Source organism: Cavia porcellus, unplaced genomic scaffold, assembly GCF_034190915.1.
Source record: "Cavia porcellus strain 051 isolate PalLab524CR breed Dunkin Hartley unplaced genomic scaffold, mCavPor4.1 scaffold_19, whole genome shotgun sequence".
Classification (NCBI taxonomy): Eukaryota; Metazoa; Chordata; class Mammalia; order Rodentia; family Caviidae; genus Cavia; species Cavia porcellus.
In genome coordinates this window covers 40,771,719-40,788,766 of record NW_026947502.1, presented here as the reverse complement: position 1 = coordinate 40,788,766, position 17,048 = coordinate 40,771,719, and the positions used below count along the sequence as shown (strand labels likewise).

Sequence of the window (17,048 nt, the reverse complement as noted above, 5' to 3'; positions counted from 1 at the left end):
TTTTAAAAAACTACTCCTATCTAACTAGAGAAATCTTAATATTTAAACCACACACATACACATAGTGAATCCTTGGGCAGAAATTTATAAAATACCTAAATACTGTATAATTTCCTTTCCAAGAACAACAGAGAATAAATGTCAGCTATCCAATAGAGCATGAACTATGTATTAAAAGCAGTAATTTTTTCCACAACAACAATAATGAAGACTGACAAATGACAGCTCACCTATACTGTCAGAAGAAAATATTACTGTATCTTCTAATTATTGGAGAAAACAATCTCAAGAATATGAAATTTTAGAGAAAGGAGAAAGGACAATGTATGAAAGACAATGGAGTCAAGCAGTTATCTTGTGTAATAGAAGATTCCAAGTTTGACAATTGTTTAAGTTAAATAAGAAAATAAATTAGAAGCCAGGTGTGGTGGTTGATGCCTGTAATCCCAGCACTCGGGAGGCTGAGGCAGGAGGATCGTTGAGAGTTCAAGACCAGCCTGGGCTACAAAGTGAGCTCAAGGCCAGCCTGAATTGCATAGTGAGACCCTGCCTCAGAAAGACAAAAAAAATAAAAAATTAGAATAAATATTGAGTCTAGGTATGATTTTTTTTAGTAAGATAAGTTTATATAGTTAAAAATAGTAAAATATCAGAATCTCATTTTCTGCTTTAACTATCAATGAGACATGATATATGTGATTTTTAAAAAGATCACATAGGAGAGGTTCCAAAATGATCACACTAATCACAGTATTCCGTAGCTTCTCCACAGAACTGAAAATATTTCCCAATTCTGAATCTGGATGGTTTTGTGAAGAAGACCTAATGGAAGTGATGTGTGAGTCCTGAGCCTACACTTTAAAAAGCCTAGCAAATCACACTCTTATTGTTCTTATACCTCTGCAGTCATCATGTGGAAGAACAAAACAAAATAAAATACAACAACAAAACTAGGAATAAGTGGGTCTTAAAGCACAAAGACATCTGCACAAAGTAATTCTAAGAGTGGCTGTGCGGATATTTTAACATGAAACTAACACCTGAATCAGCAGCCTGATTCAGAACCTCTCCAATGTGGTACACAACATTCCATCAACTACAAGACCTAAAGAGAACAAGACTTAAGAGGGAACACCATGCTCACTGCATTCAACAGGGGCAATGGTACTCTGTCTTCATATGTAAACTGAAACATCAGCTCTTCCTGGGTCTTACACTATTTACTTTTCAAGTGGAATTTATAGACCTTCCTGATTCTCAGGCTTTCAATCTTGGACTGAAACTACATCATCAGCTCTTCAGGGTCTCCAGCTTACTCAGTGCAGATCTTGGGATTTCTCAGCCTCCACAGTCAAATGAACTAACTTCTCAATAAACTCTCTCCAGCTCTTGCTCTTATTTTGTTCCTCTTTCTGTATCTATGGTCAGCACTGGTTCTGTTTCTCTGATAAACCCAGACAAATACATGAAGTACAAAGATCAGCCAATCTAGTCTTACCCAGACCTGATGAGCCAACTCCCAAAATCACGAGACCCATAGCTTTTCAAAGCCCCTAATGTTTCAGAGCAATTTTCAAATGGCAAAAACTGCTAAAAGTAGCAAAAAACTGGTATGTACGGTTATGTTGTAATTAAAGCTAAGTACGGAATATAGCTTGGCTAAAACACACATGGTCAGAAAGAAATTAAATTTCACACTATGTAATAAGCTCCATAGGTATTTATATTATGCAACAGTACAGGAAAAGAAGAGGGAAAATCAAATTTCAAGAGTTAAGATTATCCAAGAGGGTAAAATTGTGGAAGGGGAGTCCACTCTCAGGCAAGCAGAAAATCAAACTGGTGTGACATCATAGCCTATGAGGTGGGCAAAAATCATACACTAAACTATTAGTGAAAAAGCCCAAGAGACATTCAAGAAACTCAGTCCTATTTCAAAAGATTTCAAGGGAAATGAAGATGAAATTAGGAATGTGGTATCAACAGATAAAATGAGTAATGATGTATAAGAACATACTAAGGTTGATTAGATAACTGACTATAATAACTAGTTATGCATTAAAATCATCTAAGAACTTCTTAAACATATACATATTTCTAGGACTTTCTCATAGACTAACTCAGTAAGTCTGAAGTGAAGTTAGGAATCCAAGTTTTTAATAAGCACAACAGGCAATGCCTAGCCTAGAAGAACAGGGGTAAAATATTTTACAACACTATCCTTAAAATATTAAATTTCTATTTTTGAAAAACAATATCAGCTCTTTGGCAATAAGTACTAAAGGTCTCACTCACGTATTTACACACATATCTATCATTCTTATTTTAATGAAGAGTAAATAATCAGTATTTCATTTTTTAAAATTGAAGTTTCTATCAGCTCTAAGTAATACAAATAAGATAGACTAGGTGGTCTACAACCAGCAGCTTTCTTTAATCAGAATCAATATAAATTTGGCAATGTAACACTTGCTACATCTATTGTGATATTTACATTTGCTTTTTAAAAAGGCTTAACATTTATCTTTCAGTTTTGTCAATATATATAGGTATATTAAAATCTTGAAACCAAGCACTTACTTTATTGCTTTGGCTGTCAGGATGAGGTGGTGAATCAAAGTTTATTATGGCATGTAGAATATCATGTGTTAGATTACTGAGGTGTAATAATGGATTGGCAACTACTGTTTTGGCACTGGCTGTACATGCAAAGAGGAGAGGCACTGAGGTTTGCTCTGACAGTGGGCTAGGAAATAGTAGTTCTGATGTTTCCTTAAACAAAGGGGAGAAAAAGGTTAAACCATTAGTTAAGCAATGAGAGCATGCTCTAAAGAACTTCAGAATAATAAAAACTAAATGCATAACTTAAGGGAGTTAGAAGGGATCTGAAGAGGTCAACATTTAAGCAATCATATTTAAAAATGATGAGACAATAGCTCTCTTAATAAAAAGAAGCTATCTACTTTACATGGGATTCATGTTAAAACTACTAAGTACACATTTAAGTAGATCATAAAAGACCATAGAATAATCCTCCAACTGCAATGCACACATAACTATAAATTCATAAAAGTGAATATTCCTTAAACCAAATATAGTTTTAAAAAATCAAATTTTAATATTCAAAACAAAATAATGCAATTTCAAAAACTGCTTCAGATATGTAGTATTTTTGATAATTTGAATGACATACCTGCTGTGATTCTTGCAAAAGCAAAATCAATTCCATTCGTACAGATGCAAGACCTCCACCATGGGAGCCATGAAGTATGCAATAACTAAGAAACATTCTCAGAAGTGATTGATATTTCAAGAGCCATTGTCTTTTTTCCTGGAAGATTTCTTTCTGTTGTTTCACTTTTGTGTGGTGACAGAAATCATCAACATTCTCATTTAATCCAAATTCATCCCCACTTTTGCCAAGTGTGGACTGTAGTTCTTCAGTATCTGGGCAAAAGTCACACGTTCTTTGAAGAGCTACCACTTCTTTTTCAAGCCAGTGATACAGGTGGTAACGCAATTTGCCACCATCCACTTCATAACCAGTAGATAAAGTACGAAGTTCTACCGTGAGAATCTTTAAACACGCTCTGAACTTTAATTGAACAGCAATTATATCTTCTGTTGGATTTAAAATGTCACTTTCATCTAGTGTGCTGAATGATTCTGCATGATTACTTACTTCATCTAACTTTTTATCTATTTTTCTTGGTAAAGGTTTTAGTTCTTTCATTGAAATAGGAAGATCCTCATTTTCTTCATCATTATCACTGTCCCACTTTAACTCTAGAGAATCATCTTGAAATACTACACTTGGTTGGCTCCAATCAAAAGAAAGAGTGGAGCTTGACTGTTTCTCTGAGGAACCCTCTGAAGAAGATTCAAAACCATTCATAAAAGACTGTGACCAATCAACAGCAGAAGACTTGTCTTCCCTTGAATCCAATTTTAGAGGCGAAACATCTTTACTAGTATCCAGAAAACTAGATGCTCTACAAAAACGTTTGGTTTTCTTGATGACTTTGGGCATCTTCAATAACACTTCCAAAGCCAACATGGGACAGCCAGCTTTTAGATGCGCACTAGCAGTAGTAAAAAATAATCTTCTTTCACTTAAATTAATTGTTCCTGCCAATCCACTTTTTCCTGTTAAACCCATCTGTGTGGAAAATGTATCAGATGATCCAAAATGACGCCTCAGTAAAAGAGGATGTGTTCTTAGATAATTGTAAAAATTAAAAACTGCAGGATTACAGGCTGACATCATGACTTGATCTGAAATAAATTTAAGAAAAGTTCTTCAAGAGCTACATTGGGTGTATCTTTGTATTACAGTCCATTTTCTCTACAATGGAATTTTTACCAGCCTGGTCTTTGACAAAATTGTATTACTAGATCACATTAATGCATGGTATTGAACAGATAAGAAGATATTTATAATGAAAATGCTCTCACACAATAGGAAAACAAAAGTTATACGGTTTTCCTATTGAAAAAAACCTCTTGAGGTAACACTTCTTTTTCTCACATCTCTGGAATCTTTTCCTGCCTCTGCTTTGCTAGTTCTCCTACCTTTTCTAACTTTTAATGCTGACAGTGCTCAGTTCTTAACCTCTCTTTTGATTTCCTGAGCTGAAATCCAGTTGCTTTAAATTATCTATCTATATAAAATTTTCCATATTTCTATCTTCATTCCCAAGTGAATTCACTTTGCATTTCTACATTCTAATATCCAAAAGTAGATATTTTATTTCCATTTAGATGTATACAGTGTTGCCTTTGGGGTCTTTTATTTAGTGTGCCTTGGCACAGACCATTCTTTACCTAGACAACTCTGAATAACTTGTTCATTTCAACTAGTTGTATACAACTAATCACAGAAGAATTCTTGATGTAAGAATCATTTCTTAACCAAAAAAGCACAATAAATTCAATTTAAGATAAAAGAACTGGCTTTATATCAATATATTTTAAAGATGTTTATATGTGAATTTTGATAATATTTATTTTCAGTAAATCTATTTCACAAAAAAATCCAAAGTTTTGTTTTTTCAAAGGTTTTATCTTTCTGAAAACAAGCAAAACTGAATACAAATCCTGTATCTCCAACTATATCATAAATTCAATCTGTTTTATATTCCACTTAGCACCCAACAGTGGTTTGCACACCCAGGAAATACTAGTAACAGTTTCAATCATTAATATGTTAGAAGTACAGCTTACCATCATCTTCTCTGATGGGTTGCTTTATTAAGGTTTCCAGAGCACCACTATAATCTTCCAAAATCCAGTATGCCATACTCCGAAGAAAAGGATCACAGTGCATATTTACACTCAATGAACTGGGTTCACTGACAGAAGAATCAATTCCCAAAACTTTTTTACGTAAAACAGATTTATATGTTGCAGATGTATCAAATTCAGACTCATAGAGTCTTGCTATTACAAGAGCCAACTGAATGTCATTCAGTTTCTCAAGACAGACCTTAAAAAAACATTGTTTATAAATAAGCAGAAGCAACTTTCATTCTAGGCTAAATTCAACTCACTAACAACTATAAAAACATAGGCTTAATTTCCAAAATTACCAAAAAGGATAAAAAACAAAATTTATAATTCTTGTGTTAACAAACCTATTTAACAACATTTGTTAATATTTCCAAATCTACTTGCTAGGACTAAGTATTTACTTGTTAAAGATTTAGCCAAATTAAAAAGCACAAGATAATTCTTACAAGCATCTATTCAAGTTATATATTTTATTTTACTCTTGAACCTTTACTTTTCTCCAACTGCAGTGTTTCCCAAATAAAAAGGCTATTCTGAATTAATTGTGAGACTGAGAAAAAGGGTAATTTAAGACAGAAACGCTACCTTTAAATGTTGATAATTAAAGTTTCCTGACAAATAATGAAAAATTTTCTAAGACTTACGGACTAAGACACACATAAACATACATTCAAATTATGTCTAAACAGACAGGCAGACCTTTTAACTTTTTTACCTGTTGACGAATATTTTTAAGACTGAAATGTACTAATCAGCCTACCAACCAATCATCCTTGTTTATACTAATTTTGTTTTAAAACATTCAAGCTAAATGACAAAAATTTTAGTCGTTATTAAGTATTATCTGTTACTTTTAGATTTTTAGCCTTGTGTTATTTCTAAAGTTGAAATTTAAAAACTAAAAATGTAACACGTACATAAAGATATTAATTATAAGGATGATTATGCTATGTTTTTAAAAAGTTTCATTACCTCAATTGCATCTCTGAGGCAACCAGCTAAAAGAAAAAATGCTGCAGAATGTTCAAATCTTTGTTTGCCTAGCAAGGAAAAAGCATTCTTTAAAGCTGCTTTACGCCATCTCTCCTCCTCAAAATTATGTCCAAAAAACTGTGTCATTTTGGTGTCTTTTTGAGATCTACAAAAGCAAGTATGAAAAACTTTGAAATACAGTATTTCCAAATTAGAATTAATATTCTAAAGGTAGGACAAAGTTAAGAATCAATAGAAACATTTCATAATTCAAAATTACTATACCTATTTAGTAAAAAAAATTAGTAAACAATTACTTTTCCATGCAGTCTAAGATTAACCAATTTCCTTTCAAATTATAAAGAAACCTGCATGAGCAACACTATGAAAAATTCCTTAAATCCAGGCAAAATAATATTATTATAGTAAATCAGACAATTTATATTAACTTCTCTGCTTCTTTGCCATTTAAACTCCATCAATAACCCTTCTCTTCTACTCAGCTGGGAATGACTTCGGTGATCAAAATCTAAGGCCTCTGCCTTTATTGAAAACAATCCTGAAAGACTTCTTCTGTTAGAAAACTGATTTGGTACTAAGATTTTCTCCCAAAGGCAGCTGTTCTTTCAGAGCACTGGGAATTAAAACACCATAAATGATGAACTACTTATTATAATTATGCTCACCAAATCCTGAGGAAAAAAAACCAGAAAAATTCTATGTGAATTCAGCTCAGGAATGAGGTAAGTGGCCATACGAAGCAAACAGTTTTGACAGCTAAAGGTTGGCTTATGAGCTCTCAACAGGGCTGAGGATAGACATGTGTTCTGGACTACATCATCTTCTGCATCCCAAATACAAGTTTCTAATTTAGTGATTGTTGTACTACCGAAGCATTTTGAGAAGTTCTTAAAGTAAGCAAAAATACATTGCTGAACTGATAGAACAAACTACAATGATCTCTTTAAGTTTCTTCCATAGTGGAAAACCTAAGCTTTTCCCCTGTAAGAACTTAAACATTTTAGTATCAGCCAGAACAAATCTTACTTTATGCGTCTACTCATGAAAAGTTTAAACTTTGAAGGAAAGGTATTTTACTTACCTATATAATCCCCAAATCACAGCTTTCTTTTTCATTGCAAGGTAAAAAATAGCAGCATCTAAAGGATCACTTTTTCTGTAAAAGGCTGCTTTGGCTACCTATAATGAGAATATATAGCAAATTTTGAAAGACATGATTTGTAAGTGAACAAGCAATTTCTTTCCTATACAAGACACATGCTTTCTAGTTAAATACTAAATATTTTTAAAAAGATATGCACATGAACACATGTGTGTATATACAAATAATAAACTCATGGTAGTGGTGGATACAGACTTTTAAGTCTACAGTCTTTTATGACAAGCTCTTTTGTGTACTTTACTTTTCTTAATATACATTCACCTTTCTGTAAAAATCAGAAAAACAAGGGGGTTGGGGGATTTAGCTCAGCAGCATAAACGCCTGCCTTGAAAGTGTGCGGTCATGAGTTCGATCCCTGATACCAATAAAAAAGAAAAAGACAAAAGAAAAAAAAATCAGAAAAACACTATTAAATGTGTGGACTACAAGTTTAGGGCTTATATACATTTTTAAAAATTACATTAATACATATTTCAAAATATATTAATGTAATTTTTAAAATAAAAAGGAATAATTAATAGCAGAGGAGCAATGCTATTTAACATCCAAAATACATTAGTCCACTTTTTACACCGAAACAAACACACTTACCTTTTCTATGCATTTGCGTAAGATGCGGGTATTCCGGACCCACCACCCCACACCCATAGCTTTTAGTTCAGACCAAGTGGGATCATCTTTCTGCATTGCTGGCAACATGTTCAGCAGTTCTTCTTCTGCTACTGAGTGAAATGCCCAAGCAAAATGACTAGTGGACAAGCCTGAAGAAATGTCAAAAATAATGACTGTAAGACATATAATTATATAATAACTGTCATAAATAAAAACATGTAAATTTTTATAGGACTTGCAGTTACACTTAATTTTTAAGATTGCTGGGAAGTATGGGTTATTTTTTAATCTTGGTTCTCCCAACAATTCCCCACTCCAATGCACATATAATTTACATAATTAATTTTATATAATTAATACTTTTGTATATATTTGAAAAGACATGTAAAAGTCTTTATGGAAAAAACTATAAATGTATTTTTGTTCTCTAGTTACAGTATGACCCATAACTCCAGAAAATGGGAAACACCTGAAGCAACATTCTATATTGATATGCTTTTCTCTTCAAAGCTGCTTCTCTTTTTCTTTTAGCCAACATTGGTTTTACAAATTTAATTCTATGGAATTAAAAAAACATCAAGCATACAATATGCACAGCACCACAAATATGCCACAATCAGAATGCAGATGAAAAATCTCAGTCCTACTATTAACTATATAAACTTGGGCAAGTTAGTTTCTTAATGCCTCAATTTCTCCATTTAAAAATGTTAATGATGGTAGAACTATCAAATTACATAGTTCAAAGGAACAAATGACATAACATAAAGAATTTAGAATATAACCTAGCCTACAACTATAATATAAAATATTAGTAAGATGCTTTAATAGGCTCATGCTATTTAATACTACTTAATAGGCTCACTAGTGGACTCAACATGCCAAAAGAATAAGCCAACTTAGAAATAAGACAACAGAAACTTCTCAAACAGAAAAAGAAAAAATAAAATGAACAAAATCAAAACAGTACATCAAGAACAAAAGGCGTAAACTACGTGGTCTACTAGAAAGAGAAAAAAGAAAGAAAGAAAAACGAAGTTTTTCTTTTAAGCAGCAATAGCTGAGAATACTTTCAAGTTAATCACAGAACCAGGACTCCGAGAATGCTGAACAGAAGAAAGTACCTACTACCACCAAACACACCAATATGTTATATTCAAATTACAAAAAAAAAAAAAAAAAAAAAAAAGACAAAGAAAAAACTTTAAGCTGGAGCTAACAACAAACAGGCAAACAAACACAGCAACAATAAAAATACTTCTTTATCTAATTAACACTAGATTTTTCACTGGAAACAATAAAAACTTCTTATGAGAACAGAGTGAAATATTTCAGGTATTGAAAGGAAAACTTCACCAACCTAGAATTCTATATTCACCAAAATGATTCTTCAAAGTTGAAAGAAAAATAAAAAATTTCTCAAACATGAACTGGGTAAATCATTGCTAATAAATTTGCTTTGCAAAAAAATATTTCTAAAATATTTTCTTCAGATGAAAAGGATACAGAAACATTCAATATAAAGAAATACAGCACAAAGGAAAAATAATTGAACAAAACAACTTTTGTGTTTTTTAAATTGATCTAACAAATATTTTTGCCTAAAATATTGTTACACTTCTGTTAAATCAACAAATAATTTGATTATGCATACTACATGTATCATATACACATATATTCCTATATTCCTATGTATGCATAGATAAAAGTGAAATTAGTGACAACAAAAATACCATGGAAAAGAAAAAGTAATAGGATTGTTTTGTTATTGTAAGATGCTCATATTCCCTGCAAAAAAACTACAGTGTCACTGAAAGTGAAGTTTAAAGTTATGTGAATGTCTTACTTGAAAGTATAAATGTAAAATGGAAACTCAGGGCAATACTAACAAAAGTAAAACCAGAGATAAGTAATAAAGGAGAAAAAATATGAAATCATATAAATAATACTCACTAAAACTATAATGGGGTAAGCTAGGCACCTTGGCACACACCTATATTCCCAACTACTCTTGAGGAAGAAATAGGAGGATCACAAATTTGAGGCTGGCCTGTGCAACTCATCCTATGTGAAAATCAAAAGATAAAAAGAGCTGAGATACAGCTTAGTGGTAAACTGCTCCTAAATTCAATCCTCAGTATCACAAAATGTAGTAAACAAAAATAGGAACAAAAGACTTACGACAATAAACAATATTTCAAGGTAGCTAACCAGGAAGATGTTGAATTGCGGCAGTTAACACCAACACAAAGAAACTAGGTCTAAATATGCCAATTACTCTCATCTAATCACTAAAGATTGTATACATGCACTGTATTACAATGCCATATTGTATCCCCAAAACATACAATTTGATGGTTGAATTAAACAATGAAGAAGATAGCAAGGGCAACAAAGATCTACTATATTCTAACACAACTTAAAATTAACTGTGCTACTACTCACTTTGAATAGTCAAAGTAAAAATACCACCAATTGAAAGACTGAGCTTCTCAAAGTGGGATAAAAATCAGGCCCAGCTATACGCTGTCTACAAGAAACCACTTCAAGTGTAAGGACACAGCCAAAAACTAAATATAGAGAGAAGAACATACCATATTAACACTGATAGAATATCTATGAAGAGTACCTGATAGAGTACCAGATGACTTGAAAGCAAGAAAAACTATCAGAGATAAAGAAAGACATCACATAATGTTAAAGGGATTCATTCACAAAGAAGAATACTTTTAACTATATAAAATGAATTAAAGACTTAAACCTAAGACCTCATATCATCTGGAAGAAAATATAGGCAAAAAGTTCTGTGACAATAATCTGAATATGGCTCCAAAAGCACAGGCAATTAAAACAAAATCAGACAAATAGGAATACATCAAAACCTAAAAGCGTCTGCATACCAAAGTATACAATTAACAGTGCAGTGACACTATGATGCCCATTCTGGTTTGACTATTACCTTCTTTTGAAGTCCTGTAATGTTTCCAATGTTTAGGTTTTACTGGTCTTGTTCTGTACTGTTTTGTTCAATTTTATTATACCCAATGATATAGGCAATTCTTTTTAAGGTAGCCAGAGGCATTATGGTAACCATTGTTGATTACCTTGTATTATGTTTTTACAACATGTGGTACGTCTATCCTTTGTTTTGACTGACTGCTTTATTTTGTCATATTTGGTTCTATTCTCTTCCAAAAAAAATGTACTAAGAACTATGGGAGCAATAAAACCCAAAATGAGTAAATGTTGTTGTAAAAAAGAGAGGGAAAAAAAAGTGTTCTAAAGGATACAACTGAGGGTCTGGGGGTTTAGCTCAGCGGCATAAGCACCTGCCTTGCAAGCAGGCAGTCGTGAGTTCGATTCCCGGTACCGATAAAAATGAAAAAGACCAAAAAAAAAAAAAAAGGATACAACTGCAAGTGTGTTTAGGTGTGTTAAGACAGATGACGATATTACTAAGTTTTTGTTGGATCACTGAACACAACTGTTTGCAGTCTCACTGTTTGAATGTCTACTTTGTATGCTTTAATCCTGTAACTTGAACAACTATTTCTAAGATGACAATATGTAATCTATTAACTAGTGATTTCTTACTGTGTTTTTTTAAAATTCTGTATTACTTGTACCCTTATACTGTTTTGTTTTTTTTTCTCTCTAAACAAAAAAAAAAAAAAACTACAAGGAGAAGTCATATTATACATATTAGGATGGCTATTACCAAAAAGGCAAAAAATACCAAGTGCTGGCAAACACATGGAGAAAAGGAAAGTTTTGTACACTATTGGTGAGAATGTAAATTATTATAGGCACAATGGAAAACTGTACAGATGGAATATATGAAAAGATTGGAAGTCAGTATGTTGAAGAGATATCAGCACTTTCCATGTTCAATGTAGCACTCATAAGTAAAACAAATCAGATGCACATGTGTAAATATCATATTGCCTCCCTATTATAAAATATTAAAAAAGTAAGATCCAAAATGTGTAACAGACACTGTGAAAGTGAAAGGAAAAGAAAATGCTCAAAAGGAAAGAACAACTGAAATGAGGGAAAACAGAAAAGAGAAAGAATAAGTATGAATGTGTGTGTGTGTGTGTATATATATGATAGAATAACTATGCCACTAATGTCTATTAGTTCATTGAAAAGAACAGTTTGTGCTTACAATGTCTGATCAATTTCTCATGTGTTTATCTTGAGCAACTGCTTTTAAGAAAACAATATGCAATATATTAACCATGGTTCCTCTTCTATTGTTTCAAAATTCTATATCATTTTTATCTTTTAATTTTTTTCAAAACAAAAAGGATTTTAAAAGAATTTAATTTTGACTTTTACATTTTACTTTCCAAAAACTAATTATAAAATGGGGAGAAGGAAGCATAGAGAAAACAAGAAAGAGCAAGAGACAGAGACCAGTGAGTATGGGTCAACTTGCAATCCCAAACCCACAGTCTACACTTAGAGACACTAACATTGGGAACCAGTTCTTTCTCTTTTCAATTCCTGGGCATTGAATCATAAATATTTTGTTATAAAGTAACGTAATTGAGATTTTTGTTGCTTTTAACTGTGAGTCCTAACAGTATTGTAAGAATATCTTAATTACACTAATTTAATTAAGTATCTGAAATTCACATTAATTTTATCAGATTGAGCAATAAATAAATTTTTACTACATTCTATATTATTTTAGTAAAACATTTAAATTTGAGGGTCAGGGATTTAGCTCACTGGCATAAGCTCCTGTCTAGGAAGCACTAGCTGAGTTTGATCTCCAGTACCAAAAAACAAAACAAAACATTTAAGTTTGAATTTTTTTTTCTTTTTAATGAAAGTGTTACTTAACTTTGTAGAGGAAAGCTGAATTTAGATAAACATCAAAAACAATCTAAAGAAATCAGAAACATTATTAAGTTACTAGTAATATAATATGTATAAGAGAATATCCAATTAACCCATTTAATTAATTCTTATCATCTATCACTAAAAATTCCAAAGTCCAAGAAGATTAAGAGGAAACAAACATTTCAAAAATAAAGGGAACTACAAATGTGTCAAATTCATCATCACTATTTTGGTGTGCAAACATTAGGTTCACTTCTCTAGATAGATTATTACCAAAATTACCTTGGTGAAGCAGTTGAGCTCGATAGCCTGGAAGGGAAGTGGTAAGGAAGGAATGCAGTCGAACAGCCAGAAGAAATTTTAGCCCACATTCATCAAGAGTTTCTCCACCTAAAACCAAAGGCAAAAAAGTATTATTTTTAATTTATAAAATTTTGTTTTCTGAAAATTTTTTAAATTTTTTAAAATACCGTTTTCTAAATGTAACACAATACTAAAAAGTTCTGACAATTAACATATGTCACAGTATCAGATATGGGGTCAAAACACCCTTAAACTGACCAAAAAGGAACAAAATAGTTCCTAATATTTCTTTCTTTTATGTATTTTTACATTACAGAAAACAGTAGTGTATCTTTAAGGGAAACACTTGAAAAAAACAAAAAACAAAAAACAAAAACAGTAGTGTAATGAAATACTTTAATTGGAAAAGTAATAGAAGCATTTGATCTGAATCTTATTTAAATGAAAATGTATCTGAAATTTTATTACTTTAATCTCCTTTGTGGCATATTTTATGGTTGATTCATATTATGTCATACACAGATTCAAATCATATGCCTAGCCCCCACCAATACTAATCTTTAAAAAACTTAAAATTAATTTTAATAGTGCATTATTACAGCATGAGAAAAAAAGAAAGTATCTTATTTTCTAAATAAGATATAAAGAAAACCTAAGGGGCTAGGGATTTAGCTCAGCGGCATAAGCGCCTGCCTTGTAAGCAGGCAGTCGTGAGTTCGTTCTCTGGTACCGGTAAAAAGGAAAAAGACAAAAAAAAAAAAAAAAAAAAAAAAAAAAGAAAACCTAAAATATTTAATAAAGCGATTATTATAAATGACTGGCATACTGAATCTGTGCAATGCTTCACAGTACTGTGATTATGGGATAGATACTGCTTTATTGGAGTTAAACCTGCTGTGAAGGAGTTTTTTTCAAAATTTTGTAGCATATTTTTATGAAAAATTCTTTTCTACAAAAATAAGTAGAACTATTATGATCAGCTATTATTCCAATTCTGTATGGAATTTAGTTTTACCTTGGCTTCTGTCTCTGCTTTCTCCAATATCAGTGCTTGTAGTTGCGATTGTATCTGCCAAGGCCATCAGAGACATCTGTTCCATACGACTGAGTCCTGGTAAACTAGAATGAAGTAAGTGGCCAGACAGAACTTCGGCATGTTCAGGTCCAAAATAAGTTGGACTGTATTGTGAAAGGTCAATAACCTTAGGCTTTGTATTTTCCTCATCCGTCTCTAGCACATGAACATCAGGAACCACAGGTGAAGTCTGAAAAAGCTCATCATAACTCTCTTTTGACAATAGGTTCGATTTACTTAGGGAACTGTCATTACTAGATTTCTCCAAAGATGAACAGCTATCATCATCTGCTGCAAGTAAGGCATATAAAGGAAGGGGAGGAACGGAATCTATTTCTGTGTAATCCGTATTTTCAGCTTTGTTGAATGCCTGGGGATCCCTGGTAGTGCTTCCACTAGCACTGATAGTGAGAGACCTCAGGCGGCGCTCATGATTGGATTCAGCGTCATTCAGGGCCACAATTTCCCCAGCAATGCACTTGACAAGATGTGACAAGATGGCCTTTGCTCTCCGAACTTTGCCAAGATCCATAAGTTCCAAAAGCTGCAAGGGATGGTACTGAGGTAAAGTTGGGGAAATCATATGAGCTGCCTCAAAAAGACCTGAATCTTCCATATCCACTGAAGGATCAAAGGCAGTTTTCTTTCCACAGATTTTCTGTGCAAGACTCGTCATGGATCGAGTCAGAGTTTTCTTTGGAGGATGTAATCCAGAACTTGATGAGTTACTCTGTTTTATTAAACTTGGTATAGAAGGAGTGCTCCCATTGCATGAATCTGTTATAACAGGTTCTGATTTTGAAGATGGCTGCCATTGGGAATACACATGCATCTCACAATCCATTCCTACCACAAGGATGCCATCCCGGACCCAAGATAAAGAAACAGGAAAAGGTGGGGAGCCTTCTACAGAAGAAACCAAGTCCACACTTCGTAATAACACAAATTTAGAATGAGGAACAACTTTAGTACTCTCCCACAGAGGAAATGCCAAGCATTCCTTAGCAGTCTGTTCTTGTACCTTGCCAGATAGAGGTCCATACATAAAAAGCTTTGACCCAATTCCTACAGTCAGAATATGAGAACCATCTTCTCTAGACATCCAGTCTAAGTGAACTAAATGTTTTGTATTGGGTGAAGTATTTTCTTTATTGAACAAATATGCCTCTTGTTTGTTATAGGCCACTAAATTGCTATCAATACTAATACCAGAATCCAAAACTGTGCTTAATTCATCTAAATGAATTGTCTGCTCAAGAGCCCAACATGAACCACCTGTAGACTCACATTCAAAAATACTTACATGCATCACAAAGTCCTGAGAAGATCTATTATTAAGTACAGTCTGCTTATAAGCTACAGCTAAACGATTTGTATGTGCACAACTAACTTCTACAGGCCTACCAGGTACGGTTATACTACTATTGCTCTGAAGTCCATCTTCAATAAGTAATGGCCATTCTTCCCAGATATATGCAAGATCCACTTTTGCATTCTGTGACGTGGTAGATTCTCCATCTGTTACTCTGCATCGCCAAAATCTTACTTTTTCATCTGAGCATGAAGTTGCCAATAAATATGGAGCACTGCAGGCTGGATAGATGGAAGAAGAACTCAGATGTCCTAAAAGAAAATAATCCGTTAACAAAATGTCAGGTTTGTTTAATTACTTATGCATTTTATGTATTACAGGTTTTAGCCCTTTTGCATCAATTACTGGTAAGAATGTGACAATATGTATTTGGTTTAAGGATCATAAAGAACAAAAAGGCTTTTAATCATACCTAGAAGGTATATAAAAAGAAAACGTCACAAAAACATAGTTGAAAGGATACTCAGGAAATTTATTTCAATTCTTAAATTTTATAGATAAAGAACCTTGACCATTAAGAATCCTGCACCTAAATCAAACTTCTAGACTTAGGCACAATGAAAACCTGAATTCTTATCCCAATTCTGAATCCAGTATTTATATCACAACTCTGTTAGTTTCATACATTATAAATCTCATCCTAAAAGTACCAATACATTTTAAAAAATTAGTCAATATGCTATGGCTCCTATTTCACAGTTTGTAATAAAATGTGAATGGCCCACATTTTCCTAAGTATTAAATGGTTACTTTATAAGACCCTTCATGATTGAGGTATAGTTAATACAATTGATGCTGAGAAGATTCTTAAGTGGAACTTGACATTTGCTCACATTTAAATAGTCATATACTATTGGTTTTCTAAATTAGGATCACCAAACTTAAAAGGCCAGATAATAATACCTATTTTAGGCTTTACCAACCACAGGGTCTCTGTTGTAACTACTCAACTCTGTAAGTGTAGGATAAAAGCATCTATACACAGTATTAAACAAGACTATGTCATTCAAACATTTAAAACTAGTGAGTGATTCATATTTTGTTGCCTGCCTAAACTATTATAAACTACTAATTACAATATGAACACATTATATAAGACATTTTATCACACTTTAAAAGGAAATTTCACTGTAGTTACTATAGGTTCCTTTTTTAAAAGCCTGCAAGGAATATGGCATTATTACAAAATGATAACACTGACATAATCATTAGTTTCTCTGAACTAAAGGTTAAAGTTCTTATCCATTCCAATAGTATTCCTTAAAAGTAAAACAGAACTAGAAAAACAGCTTTCACTGTATGCTATACTTTTTGTCAAACAAACCTCTTTTTGTTTAGGACTTCTTTCAAAGAACTGAGACCACAGTTAAATACCAGAGTCATCTTGATAA

General features: G+C 32.6%; 1 protein-coding gene across 2 annotated transcripts in view; it reads right to left on the bottom strand.

Moving 5' to 3' along the window:
* Dmxl1 (Dmx like 1) overlaps window positions 1-17,048 on the bottom strand; it is a 165,664-nt gene that overhangs the window by 82,186 nt on the left and 66,430 nt on the right. For both annotated transcript variants that reach the window (XM_063230962.1, XM_063230963.1), the window contains exons 18-25: window positions 14,226-15,908; window positions 13,190-13,297; window positions 8,036-8,205; window positions 7,364-7,461; window positions 6,262-6,427; window positions 5,224-5,485; window positions 3,194-4,275; window positions 2,581-2,772 (exon numbers count right to left, since the gene is read on the bottom strand). In XM_063230962.1, coding sequence (XP_063087032.1) covers window positions 2,581-2,772; window positions 3,194-4,275; window positions 5,224-5,485; window positions 6,262-6,427; window positions 7,364-7,461; window positions 8,036-8,205; window positions 13,190-13,297; window positions 14,226-15,908 — 3,761 coding nt within the window. The remainder of the gene's footprint in view (window positions 1-2,580; window positions 2,773-3,193; window positions 4,276-5,223; window positions 5,486-6,261; window positions 6,428-7,363; window positions 7,462-8,035; window positions 8,206-13,189; window positions 13,298-14,225; window positions 15,909-17,048) is intronic.